The 16,173-nt window shown below is 39.4% G+C and overlaps 1 protein-coding gene across 3 annotated transcripts in view; it reads left to right on the top strand.

The window, feature by feature from the left end:
* CPED1 (cadherin like and PC-esterase domain containing 1) overlaps positions 1-16,173 on the top strand; it is a 284,575-nt gene that overhangs the window by 257,439 nt on the left and 10,963 nt on the right. For all 3 annotated transcript variants that reach the window (XM_084897015.1, XM_084897014.1, XM_084897016.1), the window contains one exon: positions 896-1,042. In XM_084897015.1, coding sequence (XP_084753141.1) covers positions 896-1,042 — 147 coding nt within the window. The remainder of the gene's footprint in view (positions 1-895; positions 1,043-16,173) is intronic.

The following is a 16,173-nucleotide window of genomic DNA, read 5'->3' as shown; positions in this document are numbered from 1 at the left end:
ACGACAGGTCAGTCTGAGAAAATGTTGGCCAAGCCAATGAGGAATCCTGAGCTAGGGTAGAGGAGTTCCTCCTCTTGACAGTAGACCTGAACTAGAACTCCAACCTTGGACATGGGAGGGAAGGAGGGAGGAAGAAGGGAAGGAGGGAAGGAGGGAAGAAGGAATATGACCCAGAAGCAGCAGCACTCAATTCTGCTGCTCCTAGAAGCACACTTCCTCCCCTCCTTCCCCACCCACTACTGGCAGTCCTGTCTCCGCTTAGGAGACACCTCTCCAAGCCTCTCTGTCGAGCTGTCCCCTTGCACCTGGCAGAGCTATTCCCTTTGCCCTACTAGCCAGAGCCTGGTGTGTTTGCCTGCAATGAAAGACTTAGTAAATGTATGCATGTCTTTCTCCTATTAGAATGTAATGTCTTAAGATCAGGGCCCATGATTTATTTATTCTTGTATTCTTATCTGTCGGCACAGAGCTAAACACAAAACTATATTAATTAATATTCAAATGAATAAAAATCCAAATAGATGGGGATAACGTTTGAGATTTCAAATCTTGGCTTTCAAATGGAGAATTTTAAGACTTCAAAGGATCTTTATGGGCAAAACAAAACAAAACAAAAGCCCGAATGACTTTTTATGGTAGGGAAAGTTCTAAACTGTAAGTCACTGTACATATTGATGTATTGCTGTTTTATACATACACAGGTGTTTACACTTATATTTTGAATAAAAAAAATTAGAACACCTCTTTATTTAGGAACTATAGGTAAAATTATTTCTTTATCTCAAAATAAAACCAATCTATAGAAAAGATGCCCTTTACACAATTTCTATCTGATTTAGTACATCGTAAACAATGCTCTTAATAAAAATTCTCGTTCTTCTGCTTTGCAATACAGAGGGAACTTCAGAACTTATGGAAAGAAAACTTGATTATTCTGGACACTGCAAAAAAGTATGGCTATGAAGTGGTTGACACCTTCACGATAACCATGGGCCGCTACAAAGAGTTTCTGCAGGGAGCATGTGGGTGCCATTTTCATGAGGTATTTATTCTGGCTTTCTGGCTTTTTTAGGTTTTAATTTTTCATTGTGTTTTTAATACCACCGTCAGTCTTATTTTACATTAAAAAACTATGTCAGGAAAAGATGAAGTGATTTGTTCATCACTCAGCCGAAGCATGTAGTAATCACAACTCAAGGCTCTGCAAAATGAGGTGTTTTTTTAAATTTTGTGTTTGCGTAGACACTTGGAAACTGAGATCTCAAGTCAATGCAAGAAGGAGATGGCAACTTGGAAAGCGCCTGCCTAACAGATGCTGAGCCTTCCCTGAGGAATGGTGTCCCACACTGCGGCAGATTCCTTTAATGGAGGCAGCTTAAGGATCCAGAGCAGTGGTTCTCAACCTTTCTAATGCCCCGACCCTTAGTTCCTCATGTTGGGGTGACCCTCAACCATAAAATTATTTTCATTGCTACTTCATAACTGTAATATTGCCACTGTTATGAATTTTAATGTAAATATCTGTGTTTTCCGATGGTCGTAGGCTCTACAGCAGCCGTTCTCAACCTGGGGGACCCAACCATAAAATTACTTTCGTTGCTACTTCATAACTGTAATTTTGCTACTGTTATGAATTTTAATGTAAATATCTGTGTTTTCCGATGGTCTTAGCAGTTGAGAACCACTGCTAAAAAATATATATATTTTATTGATTTTTTACAGAGAGGAAGAGAGAGGGATAGAGAGCTAGAAACGTCGATGAGAGAAACATCGACCAGCTGCCTCTTGCACACCCCCTACTGGGGATGTGCCCGCAACCAAGGTACATGCCCTTGACCGGAATCGAACCCGGGACCTTTCAGTCCGCAGGCCGACGCTCTATCCACTGAGCCAAACCGGTTTCGGCAAAAATATATATTTTTTTAAAATAATAATTTTATGGTTGGGGGTCACCACAACATGAGGAACTGTATTAAAGGGTCAGAGCATTAGAAAAGTTGAAAACCACTATTCTAGAGTATTTAATATGATAACTAATGAATTATCTTCCTCCTTTGGAGTAGTCAGTGCACAACAGGAGAGCCTATCTTTTGACTAGTTTTCCCCCCTAGTGGTGAAAATTATGTTCTTTGTAATAAGTAATTAAATAGGCTTACTGATAAGATGATAATAGAAAATAATTTCATCTTTTTTTCCTTGTCCTTTCAAATCCCCCTATGGATTATTACCTCCCTACCTCTTGAATAAAATATTGGTAAATCCTACCATTTGGAAACCACTTTCAGATAACCAAAGGACCCCAATCATTTTCAAGCACAGAAGAATATCACTTCAATACTAAAATTGCCCAGGCCTGTGTTTATGCCCATGTAGCATGATTCTCTTCCCCAGCTTCATCTTGAGAGCCTGAAATAGGAGAGAGGGAGTCAGGAACTTCTTTCCTGTTTCCCTCCTCTTCTTCTCCCACCCCCTTCCCTGGGTCAGGTTAGGGAGGACATATGAAGGGCAACAAAAATCTTACTTGACTAGCATAAGCATAATCATCAGTGTGCTCTCTGGGGATAGAATGCTAATTCTGTTTTAGGGTGCTTTTGTGCACTCCTTGAAGACAGCTCTCACTGGGTTCCCCAGAGATAACTTTCTGGGTAAAGGCAATCCCACTTACCGCTGCTTTCCTTCCTTGGCCCTTTGACTTCCAATTGCCCATCCTTCTGTTGGGAGTGGGGGGTGGGGGGTCCCATTGTCCCTGTAGGCATCCTCTTGGAAGATATTCAGAATGGCACTGGGCTTGCTATATTCAGTTGCCCAGATTTGGTCCATAACAAACATCCATGAATCCGTAGCTCCAGGTCAGACCTCTCTGTTTCTTGCTCTTTCTTACTCTCGCTTTCCTCTCTCACTTTCTCTGCTACAGGGAAGCTGAACGTTAGCCAGTGTCTTATCCCAGTCCTAATTAATGCAACCCAATCCCCAACATGTCCATCTCTTCAAGTTGGTCTCTTGAAACCCCATCTCACTTACCTTAGAGCAAGGCTGGAGGTGTTCCCCAGATGGAAGAAGACCACAAAGTATTTGGAAAACTTCTCACATAGATTTTCTCGCTCTTCATCTTCATTTCCCAGTTCTTTTCATGAAACAAGGGTTTGTGAAACCAGATGCTGTCCACACTTTTGCATGCTTTGCATATATTGTCCAGACGTTGCTTTGGAATGTGCAGTTATGTGGCTACTGTTGTTTGCTCTCGGTCTCAGGAGCGTCTGTTGGAACCGTGAAGGAGAGTTTCTCATTTGACCATCCTGTCAGATATTGATTCACTCGTGGGTTTTTGTTTTTTCTTGCATGGCCTCCTTTGTAAACCAGAATGCAGTCATTAGTGAGTTGGCTAGTGAGATGACAATTAAAGGTTTCTTCTGATCCTATTTTTCAGCTATAAGTTGACTGTCAGAAACTATCCTGGTCCTCTGGTTTAATGAATACCCAAACATTATTGACGTAGATTGTATTCTCTACTGATGGGTTCATGTTATATTTTCATATGACAAACGGAACTGCATCTCAGAGAAGTGAGCTCCTATACCCACAATAGAAATCATTTTGAGTTTTTAATCTAGCAACATGGAGCTTGGCCATGTGGATGTAGACCAGATTTTAAACTGTAAGACACTGTGTCTACTCATTTCTCCCATAAGAAAATATAACACTCTTTGGGTGCCTGTCCTAATTTGCAAAATGTCAAGACTTAGAAATATAAGTGCAGGCAGCCTGAAAGAAGGAAAAACAATGAATTTGTATTGGAGACAACCTAGTATCAGAGTTGGTGACAAAAACAAGCCAAAAGTTGCCAAACTTGCAGAAAACGGGGACTTTGAAAGATGATACACAGATAATTGTTTCTGGTTGTTATTTGTTTGGGTTTTTGTTTGTTTGTTTGTTTGTTTGTTTTTGTCTCTTTTGGGAGAGATTCATTTATTTTTATATAATATGCCTTCAATTAGTAATTGGGGTGAGGATACCTGTTTTTCCTTTATCAGCCGTGGTGCTTCTAAAAAGAAGTCCTCCAATGATTTCCAGCATGGTTCTAATTAAAAACAGAAGATGCCCTTCCCACATGATTGCATTACATGTATCTCCTGCTATGGCTCAAGTAGTTGACACTAAGAGTCATGGAATTCGAGGAGTACAAAAAAAATAAAAAAATAAAAAAAAAAAGACACTGAACCATCTAAGCTAGAAAATTGGCTTATAATTATTACTAAAACACCATTATTAATTGCATAACAATGACTTAAGCATGCCAGGTAAAATTATTTAACTTATCTGATTTTATTTAACTTATCTGGTTTGGGGGTTCAAATATTTTGTACAATTTTTTTTTTCTTAAACCCTATTTTTCATGTATACTGTCTTCGAGGCAGGCTATGTAGGTATGCCCCAAATCGTCTCAGTTGATTCTGGAGCATGTTATCCATTCTGAAGTTTCCATGTTCGAGAAGAAATACTTCTAAGAGCATTTGCCTTTCTAGTTACCACACAGACCTGATATGATCGTCTTTCTCAAATGACTCCCTTCATCACAAAGTCTCAAAGCTCATTCATCACTTAGGCATACTTGTTGCTTAACTTTTGAACAATTTGTACCACTTGTACTTTAGGAAGTTGCTAGTGCTGACACAGATGTTTTATGCTCTTTCTAAACCATCACCCAAGATCTTAAATCACTGTTAGCTTATTACAAACAATCAATAAAATTCTAAAGCTTCTTGCAAAGAATGGTGTGATGACAAGTGTAGCAAGCCAGAAAACAGTAGGTTATTGGTCTCAGGCAAAATGTGTTAAAGGGTAGAAATTTATTAATAACAACCATTTTTTTTTCCTTTGTGCTCATCTAATGAGCTGGCAAAGAAAGTTGTCATATAGTAATCAAAAGAATTAAAATCAGCTATAAGAAACCAAAAAAAATTTCAGTTGGAGAGCCTTGTATCTGCTGGTGTTTAATTAAATCATTCTCACAATCAATTCAGACACCTGAGGATTGGTATAACCTTCATATAGTAAGATGTGAATGTGACCTCTTTGATTTGTGGTGAGAATTTGAGCACAGACATAACAAGCCTGCTCCAGTGGTCTCTTGTTGCTATGGGTGAGATTAAAGGGTTTGGGAATCTCTTTCATCTGTCAAGGCACCAAAAGAGAATACGTTGCCACCACACATCTATAACATTTCCCAACTGGTGTGCATCAGTTTTGACTGACATGATCCTGCAAATGACAAAAACAGGTATATCTCTCTATGGGTAGAGATGGAGTTTTGTTTTCTCAATGTTTATACAGGACAACAAACTGGATCCAGGTAGAGCTTGCCCAAGAGTGGTTTTGGATAGTGCTTTAGTTATGTGGAAAATATCTACTGTCAACAAGACAAAACCTGGAAAGGTTACAAAACTATTATCAGCCCAAATTTAGCTGCAGAAGGGGAAAATCCACAACTAATTATTATGTGACTAGAAGCCCAGTGCACAAATTTGTGCACCAGTGGGGTTCCTCAGCCTGGCCTGCAGGATCTGGCTGAAACCAGCTCTCCAACATTTCCCAAGAGGTCCCGAATTATGAGAGGGCACAGGCCAGGCCAAGGGACCCTACTGGTGCATGATCAGGGCCAGGGACACAGGAGATTGGCCAGCTGGAGAGGGACTGCAGGAGGGCTCCAGGGTATGTCTGGCATGTCTTGCTCAGTCCTGATTGGCCAGACACCAGCAACAAGCTAACCTACTGGTCAAAGTGTCTGCTCCTTGGTGGTCAGTGCACATCATAGCAAGCGGTTGAGTGGCCTTAGGATATCATTAGCATATTACACTTTGATTGATTGAATGGCCAACCAGTCAACCAGACAATTAGCATATTAGATTTTTATTATATAGGATTATTAATTAGTCTAATCCAGCAATTTCCCCAAACTTTTTCATCTTGTGGCACACGTAAATTAATTACTGAAATTCTTTTGTTTGCTGATCTGACAAAATAATATGTATAATTTTGATTCGTTGTGCTGGCTATTGTTATTTTTCAATTGACAATCTAAGAGAAAAGAAGTCAGTGCCCCTGACTAAATAATAAGGTATTGCATGTTTTGAAATTTCTTGTGGCACGCTGGTTGAAAATCACTGGTCATATTTCAGTTGTATAGAGTTTATATGATACCTCTGTTTTCTGGCAGATATAGCTACAGATTTTGACTCAGCAAAAAAAGTCAAAACAAAACAAACCCTCTGGCATCATGCCCAGCTTTCACACCTGCAGATTGCCTTTGATTCTGGCACCATGAAAAGAAGATATTTTCAGTTCTTTGTCAGAGATGATTTTTCATCATTATTTAATCTTTATTTTATACTCATTATTTAATATTTTAAAATATATATATCTTTATTGATTTCAAAGGGGAAGGGAGAGGGAGAGAGAGAGACATCCATGATGAGAAAGAATCACTGATTGGCTGCCTCCTGCACATTCCCTATTGTGGATCGAGCCTGGAACCTGGGCATGTGCCATGACCAGGAATGAAACCATGAGCTCCTGGTTCATAGGTCGATGCCCAACCACTTAGCCAAGCTGGCTCGGCATCATTATTTAATCTTAATTACTAGTAACTAAACAAAAGCCTATCTGGTCTAGAAATGTTTTCTTTCTGTATTGTGGGCCTAAAGCTTTTCTCTTTGTACTTCAGACTTTAAAAGTTTATCATAAACATAATGAAGAAAAAGCCTTTAAATTTATCTATCTAAAAAAAAAAAAAACTGAAATAATGACGTTTAGAGAAAAGAGAGCAACTGATCCAAATAGAGTTATCTTATTTATATAGCAGATGCCAAACTTTAACTACCGCATGGCTATCTATACTAATAAAAGGGCAATATGCTAACTAGATCAGACATCTTTCAGACATCCATCTGGATGTCCTTCTGGACAAAGCCATGGTGGTGGGGGCTGAGGCAGAGACCGTTAGGGGCAATCAGGCCAGCAGGGGAGGGCACTTAGGGGCGACCAGATCAGCAGGAGAGCAGTTAGGCATCAATCAGGCAGGCAAGGGAGAGGTTAATGGGTGATCAGGTGGCAGGAAGGCAAGCGGTTGGGAGCCAGCAGTCCAGAATTGTGAGAGGGATGTCCGACTGCCATCCCAGATTGGAGAGGGTTGAGGTTGTGCACCGGGCCTCTAGTTTTTAATAAATTAGTATAATATAATGACAATTTAATTCATCAACTTTTTTGGTGTCTGTGTAAACATTGTATTAACTGCTATAAACTGAGCCAGGAGAAATTCCTATTAGCATCTCAAACTAAACATGTCCCCAAAGAAAGAAATAATATTTGAATTTATTCTGTTGTGCTGTCATTTACAAACCAGACTCATCCTTTATTCATCCTTCTCCTTCTCCAGCCTCCTAACAATCTCCAACCAGCTAGTTATCAAGTGCTTTTTACCTCCTAAATATTTTTTCCAAGTATTTTTCCTACACTCTGTTCCAATTGCTTTGACCTTGTTTATTCTTTTACTTTATCATCCCATGCTTATTTTGTGTGTCCAGTTCTTGAGCTAAGTAGTAGCGGTGCAAAAATAAATAAGACATACTCTCTTCCCTTGAGATAGTATAGTTGGAAGGGTCAGGCAGAAAAACCCATATTATGAAACATGTAAAATGGCATGTTAGAAATATAAATAGAATATTGTAATAACATCAAGAAGGGGTACCTAACCCAATCTGAGGACTAAGTGAAACTCTCCTTGAAAATTTTCCAAGTTGATTGTTAAAGAATGAGTAGACCCTAGTCAGGGTAACAGGGTGATGGCCAAAGAAGGCCCTTCCAACCCTATGGGACATTATGAACCAAAGTAGTTTTGAAATAGCCTAATGTTCTCAGGAAATCACAAGTAATCCTGTATATTGTAGAACATCCTATATAATTAAAGGGTAATATGAAAATTATTCCTTCGACCTGAGTTCAACCAGCATGTGGGGCCACCCTGCCAACCACCCACGGCCCCTCCCCCCAGCTGGCCCAGCCAGACCGGCCCCTATCTGGGCAGGCCCTGGACCCCTCCCATGCATGAATTCATGCACCGGGCCTCTAGACAATTATAAAAAGGGATTGGGAAAAGTGAACTAGGGCCGTTAAGAGGTTAGACTTTATCCTGTAGGTCATAGAGAGCCAATGAAAGGTTTTAGAGAGAGAAGTGAGATAGCCATCTCTTTGTTTCAAGTCTGATAACAGTGAGGAGAGAAATTTAAAGAGAGCTCAGTCAGGGAGAGAAGTTAGGAGACTTTTTTCAAAAGTTGGGTGAGAGGTGATAAAAAGCTCACCCAAATAAGAACAGAGACAGCAAACATAAGGTAGAAACAGACAAATACAAGCCCTAGATCTTATCTGTGGCACGAGGGCTCCAAAAAATACAAGATAATTCCCTCCTTAGGTGATGGATTAGCGAGCTCAACTGGCAATTGAGAGAAAATAACTGGGAAGGTACCAGCTTTGGGAAAAGATGATGGATTCAGGTTCAAACATGTTGTGTTTGAGGTGCCTGCAGGACATCCAGGTGAGATCTCTCACAGGCAGTTGAATGTACAAGTCTGAAGCCTGAGAGGCAGGGTGAGGCCAGAGATAAAAATAGATCATCCAGAGAAAGTGAGCAAAATAAGAAGAGTCGAGGAAGAACCTTTTGGAAATGCCAACATTTAAGCAATTTGGTGACATAGGAGCATTTGGATTTAGACAATGGACGTTCAAGGAAACTAGCAGAATGTGGTGACATGGAAAGCTTAAAAGTGAATATTTGTGAGGCTGAAATAGGGCTGATGTTGTCTCATGTAATAGATAGGTCTATTAAGATGGAATTTTTAACTAGTCATTGATTTTGGCATTGGGAAGGTCCTTTCTGATCAAATGAAGAGTAGCTTTGGTAAAATTTTGTGGGCCAAAATTAAACTACAGTAGACTAACAAGGTATCAGGAATGAGAAAAGGGAGCTGGTAAAGCCTTTCAATAAGTAGTAAATAAGAAATAGGGAAAGTATTGGAACAGAAAATTGTCTAGAGGCAGTTATGAGCAGAGGAGGCATTGTCAATAGTAAGGAAATAGTAAGACTATAGGAGGGAATAGGGCTGGTGGAACAAGGACCCTAAATACACAGGAGAGGGCCAGGCCAAGGACATTGGTGAATAGGTGGCAGGATGTTGATTAATGAACAAGGTGAGGTGGAGGGTCTCTTCTTCCCTGGAACCTTCACTTTCCTCTACTTGAACTTATCCTTCGTGCCCTACTGGGATAGTATTTCTACTTCAAATCTGAGGTTGTCATCTAAAAATCTTTTAATGGCTCTCTAAGTAGAGGTGTTACAGAAGTTTTCACTGCCTAACATTCCTCCACCTTTTTTGGGGGGGAAAGTGATTCTAGACAGCTTTGTGTGTTTTTAAGTAAAATAATTAGTGCTCATTCCATCATCTGCAAGTGAATCCTAGTCTGCTGTGTGGGATGATGATTAGAGATCAGTGCCAGGTGAGGATGAATCCATTAGCTATAAGGGAGTCCAGTGTTTTCTGAAATGATTTGCTACAAAAATCCTGTTTTAAATCCTGTCAGAGACGGCATCTGCCTGCCTGCCAGTACTCTAAGGGGTTTGGGAAGAAGTTTAAGGGTTCCACCTAAACTTGGGAGAATCCTGTATTGAGCGGTGGTAAGACCAATTATACCAGGGTCTCTTCCTTCAGATGGATAGTTAGGTGGAGGATGAGCAAAGAGAGAGCCCATCACTCTACACTGAATGAGTATGTTGACTCCATGAGGCAGCTCCACTTGCCAGCCGCAGCAGTGCGGGAACCTAGAGTTAGTAGGCCTAAGAAAAAGACGTTGACCCAGCACTATTTCATGTTCTTTTAAATAAACCCTCACTTCTGGGGGGTTTAAGGACATTTCCCACTTTATGTTTTAATGTTCAAGCCTGGTGAAAACAGGATCTGTGGTTTAGGAAACACTGTATTTGCCTCCACTTAAAGGATTCTCAAATAATATTAGTATATTAAATGATCCCAGAAGCCCTACAGCAAAGAACTGTTTAGCTCAGTTTTTCCCAAACTTCTTTGACCACAGAACCACTTTCCTTTTTAAAAAAAATAACTATTAACACTTCACTAAACATACTTTGGGGGAAACTAGCCTAACGGGTAAGGTCTAAAATGGTGCGTGGAGTATACAGATAGGCCACAAGCATTTATCTTTTCTTCTACTTGAAACTCCACCAAAAAGCTTCTAAAAACAAGAAGATATTGAACACAACCCCCCCCCCCAAAAAAAAAGACATCCTAAGAAATAATTCATAACAGATAAGAAATCCAAGTTCAATTTAGGAAGTTTGACTTAGCCTGCGAAGGAAGTGATCCTGCAAAGTGTCTTGAGAGAAGAAACACCATTGAGAAGTGCAACACAGGTGCTCTGAATGGCCAGGCCTGAAGGAGCCCCGCCCTGAGGAAGGCAGGCAGGGGTGAGGTACAGGTCGGAAAAGAGTAGGTTAAAAGTCTGTATGCAAAATTGGTGGACCCCTCACCCCTCACTCTTCATCCCACCAGTGCAGTCAAGAACCTACATCCATACACATCATTTCCTTTAAAATTGAACAGCAGAGTCTGGACTCTGAAACAAGGTACAGTAAAGAACACATGAATCTGGAGACTGGAATCAGAAAGATGAAAGTGAAAGTTGGGACTGGAAGGGCGGAATACCTCAACTTCTTCCCAAACCCCTAGAATACTGGTGGACAGGCACATGCCACCTCAGACAGGAGGTTGGCCAGGAAATTCAGCACCAATAGATCTCCTTGTAAAAGACCATGGTAGAGCTGAACAGAGCCCTACAGTGAAGCCAGCAGTTGCAAACATGGGCTCAAACACACTGTTTCTAAGTCACATTTTAGTGTCACATTCTTCAAAAGAAAGTACAAGGTTAAAAGAGATAGATGGAAACAAATACCTGCGAGTTCAGAACAAATGGATTGCAAAACCCGAGATGCAACATCTAAATAGAGCAGGGTAGCAACTTAGCTTAGGATCCATCAGACTATTGAAGGCCATCCAAATAATAAGAATTCACTGATATGAATATTCAGCCACTTAGGAAAAATGAGTTTAAAACAGGGGAGTTCCTTTCTGGGGAACTGCATAGGAGTACAAGGTAGAACCAGCAGTTTAACACTAAATCAGTAAACTGCTGGTTTGTAGCTCTCTGTAATCAACCTCCCCCCGTCAGAGCAGAATTTGTTCCCAGACCAGGGAACTGAGATGTGTTTCGAGACAGGATATAAAAGGGCTCAGCTGCCAGAGTAAGAAGAATTGGAGATTTTGAGGGAGGGTGCAAATCTGAAAATACCAAGAACAAGAACAAAACAAACAAACAAACAAACAAAAAAACCCTCATTCCTAACGAAAACTTTTGTCCTTCCCTCTAATCCTCAGCTTCTTTGACCCATTCGGAGTTGGACTCCCTTCAGTCAGAGCATAGCTTATTTCATGTGGCCATACTGAATTAAATATTTGGGGTGGTGGTGAAATGAATTCTTTATCTTTAAAAAATTGCATGATTTCATGAAATGGAATTACGAATGACAAGGACGGGATTCTAGCTATTGCTCATCCTTTTATTTTTACGCCATTTCTGTGAATTCTTAGGCTACTCTTTGAGCTGGCCATAAATTTGTGACTGGATCTGAGATGGACTATCCTGCCTGCAGAACGACTGCACCAAGTACAGAAGACTTCAATTACAGACATTTATCTGAAAAGTCTGCATTATTACCATTCTGCCTGGTCAATGTCATGTTTTCCAATCTTAGGAAGCCATAGCCCTCATTCCTCTTCAGATCCCACTCGAGATTGTGAAACATGGTTGTAATCAGAACATCTCCTCTAATCCCGCCTAGAAAGATTTTGGAACATTTGCACCGTGGAACATTGTTTCCTATTTTGTTCTGTGGCTCTGGAACCACATCAGAAGCTCCTTGGGTGTAATTCAGGTCAAGATCAGTTTTAGCAAAGGTATTCGCTTGTAATCTGCCTGACACTTTTCCAGCTCACCGAGCTTTCCGTGTCTGCACTGGCTTTTTGAAAATTCAAAGTTGTTGTCGGGCAGCAATTACTTGACATGGTCATACATTCATTCTGAAGAGTATGTATGGGAAATCCATTTTGAAAGTTGATGTCACATGCCTCTAGCAGTAAAAGTTGCAAGGTTACTTTTGTTGTGGAGTTTATTACATTTTTTCCTTTGTTTCAGAAGTCTTACAGTAGCCAAAGGACAAAACCAGTCACGTTGAATTGTGGCCATTGGTATGCCTTCTGAAAGGTCTGTGTCCCCAAGTCCTTAATTATGTAGAGATGTGGAAATAGCCTCCACCATAAACTGGGAGATCTTTAGCATATAAGAAACCTATGAAAATATAAAATTTACTTCTGTATCCAAAATCACAGAATTTCAATTCTTATTACACTGAGTCAGAGAAAAACTTGATCATATACATATCCTCTAATATCTTACATTTACATAACCTGATTTCAGCTCCAAAATTACTCTCTCCTAACTTTTGATAACTAATATATTAAAATACACCATGTTTTGAAATGTTGACTTCTTCCCTTGAAAGTCTATTTCCAAATGAAACAATCTGAACTTGAACATTGCTGTGAGAAATATTTTATTATTGCACCCATACTTGTTATTATAAAACGATGTTGACCTAACAGTTTATCACATTTTCTGGAGAACAATTGGCCTTCACTATCTCTTCCTAATTTTAAGTATAATTTGACCCAGAAAATCCAAAAAGACAAACAACCAACATCAAAAAAATGAAAGACAAGAAGTTACTGTGGATTGTTTTAAGTGCCAAAATTATGTCACTTAACACTACCTAATTAAAATAATATAACCCCATATGTTTATATAATTAATCATATGCAGTAGTTCCTTATCCTATTAGGTAGGCATGACTCTCTCAGTGGTGAAGTCATAAGAACCCAAATTTAGAGAGGCACCTGTAAGTGTCAAACTATTAGAATTTGTCTCTGATTGAGGTGACCGCTGTGTACACTTCATGTACACACATGTAGAGTCTGTTATCTCTGGTTCAAGGTCTAAACCTCTCACTGCTGCTTTCTGATGGCTCCCTGTTCATGTTATTACTATTCTGCACCAGAGGTAAACTAACCTTTGTATTACTAGCCACTCTCTTTCAAAGCCACATTCTATTATAGTTGACACTTCAGTTGGACTTGAATAATCCCAAATGGTCCTCTGACTTGGGGAAGGACCCAAATGGGCACATTTCCACACATGAGATCAAAGGAGAAGAGCAAGCATCTCTCTATGGTCCAGGTCTCCAACACTTTCCACAGGCATAACTTTTCCAAACCCTTAAAGTACCGCCTACTCATTCCCCTCCACTTTAGAGCCTCTGAAATAAGGTAATATTCTGAAACTCAGATAGAGCCGGGTGGCACCAATGCTGGACACTGAGTTTCACAAATAAGTTCAAAGAGCTAACAGCCATGTGAGGAGATTACCGTGCCTGTCATAAATCAGCACGAAGTCTTTTTCATGTGCGAAGGAACTATTCATCGCATAGAAACAGCCCCGTGCCTGACCTTGAGAGCCAGTCTCAGGCGATGTCATTGAAGTCATTCCATTCTAGTTCTAGTATCTCAGACAGGTGTCTTTATACAGTCCCCTTGAGGGTAGGGACCATGTCTGAATTTCTCCATGTGTTTCCCGACGCAGAGAACTCTGGAGATTAAAGCATGGATATAGTATGGAAAATGATATCATTAAAATGTAATGTTTTAAGACACAGCATCATCTTGCTTCGCTTCTGCTCTTTCTCTATTCAAACTTTTGCTAACTCTGAAAATTTTTAAATTAATATATGTAATAAAAACAAAAATCCTGCCTTACACTACAGGGTGTCCCCCAAAAATGCATACACATTTTGAATGATTATAAAGTCAGTGTTTATTAACATACAGTTCATTTTCAAAATTTAAAAGAATCTATAGAAGTGAATACATTTTTTTGTCTATGCCTGTTTTTTTCAAACTGGTGACCATTCTGGTCCAAGCACTGCTGATAACGTGAAGCAGTGGAATCACAAACATCAAGAATCATTTCATCCAGTATTTGTGCATGCTCAGTTCATCAGCTGTTGCTGGTTTGGTACCTTAAGATTTATTTTGTATGTATCCCCATAAAAGAGTCTAATGGATAGGTTTCCTTTGTTCAAACAGTTAAACCTGAAAAAAGAATGAAAGCTAAGTGAATTATCAGCTGTTAAAGTGTAAGTACATTTGGGGGCGGGGGGAGGGGGAGAGAGAGAGACACACAGGGAAATGTTTACACACTTTGAATAATTATAAAGGCAGTGTTTGTACTTCAACTGTGTTTTCAAACTTCCAGTAGCATTTTAGGATAGATTTCCTTTTGTTCAATGCTTAATCTGGCTGAAAAGAAAGAACCATCCATTGAGCCATCAGCTGGTAAAAACCTGTGCATATATGTTTTTGGGACACCCTGTATATACACCTCCCAATTACCACCTACTTCTCTGTTGGAAATGCTCCTGGCCATTTGATAAATAGCTCCATTTTAAACATATAATCTTGATTTTAATCCCACATAATTAAAACTATTACACTGTCAAATTTTATGGTCATTGGATTTATATAACATTGGACTTTATTTAAAACTACCTTATTTTTTAAATTAACATTTTAAGGAACAGTGGCAGTTTATGAAATGAATTTTAATCTGCAGTATGAGCATTCCTATTCTTTCTCTCTCAGTATTGGATTCTGCTTGTACTTGGCTTATACAACCAACAAACTGAGTCTGTGATGGGCTGATGGTTGCTCTAATTCATATTGATGAATGAATGTCTGGTATTAAAAGTCCCCCTCATTACTACTTTTTTTTGTTTTCCTTCACAGATGGTCTTGATTTTTTTCTTACATTTACTCTTAAAGATGTATTTTAGAATTTCTTTGTTAAGTTCCTCCCAACTCCTGCTGGGATTACCATTGTAATAGCACTTTAATTAGTTTGCGGGGATTTGACTTGGTATGTATTTCTGTTTGTTTATGTTTTCTTTTATGTCTCATTAAACTTTTTATATATTTTTCACCTGCATCATTTTATTTTTTTATTTTTTTAATATGTTTTTTATTAAATTATTATTTTTGAACATATACCAATGCTCCCCCCCTCCCGTACATACCCTCCCTCCCCAGAATTTTGTGTCCATTGGTTGTACTTATATGCATGTATACAAGTCCTTCAGTTGATCTCTTATCTCCCCCAGATCTCCCCAACCTCCCCACTGTAATTTGACAGTCTGCTTGTTGCTTTACTGTCTCTATATCTATCTTTTGGTTCTTCAGTTTATAATGTTCTTTATCATCCATAAATAAGTGAGGTCATGTGGTGTCTCTCTTTCATTGACTGGCTTGTTTCACTCAGCATGATGTTCTCCAATTCCATCCAGGTTGCTGCAAATGATGAGAATTTTTTCTTTTTTATGGCAGCATAATATTCCATTGTGTAAATGTACCATAGTTTTTGGATCCAATCATCTGCTGATGAGCACCTAGGCTGTTTCCAAATCCTAGCTATTGTAAATTGTGCTGCTGTGAACATAGGGGTGCATATATCCTTTCTGATTGATGTTTCCAGCTTCTTGGTTTATATTCCTAGGAATGGGATTACTGGGTCAAATGGGAGTTCCATTTTCAGTTTTTTGAGGAAGCTCTATACTGTTCTCCACAGTGGTTGCACCAGTCTGCATTCCCACCAGCAGTGCACGAGGGTTCCTTTTTCTCCACAACCTCACCACCACTTGTCGTTTGTTGATTTGTTGATGTTGGCCATTCTGACAGGAGTGAGATGGTACTGCATTGTTGTTTTGATTTGCATTTCTCGGATAATTAGTGACTTTGAGCATGTTTTCATGTGCCTCTTGGCTTTCCTTCTGTCTTCTTTTGAGAAGATTCTATTTAGATCCATTGCCCATTTTTTAATTGGGTCATTTATCTTCCTTTTATTAAGTTGTATAAGCTGTCTGTAGATGTTGGAGATTAAACCTTTATCAGT

The sequence above is a fragment of the Pipistrellus hanaki genome (assembly GCF_964339955.1).
Source record: "Pipistrellus hanaki genome assembly, chromosome: 10".
NCBI lineage: Eukaryota > Metazoa > Chordata > Mammalia > Chiroptera > Vespertilionidae > Pipistrellus > Pipistrellus hanaki.
This window is presented reverse-complemented; position numbering and strand designations above follow the sequence as displayed.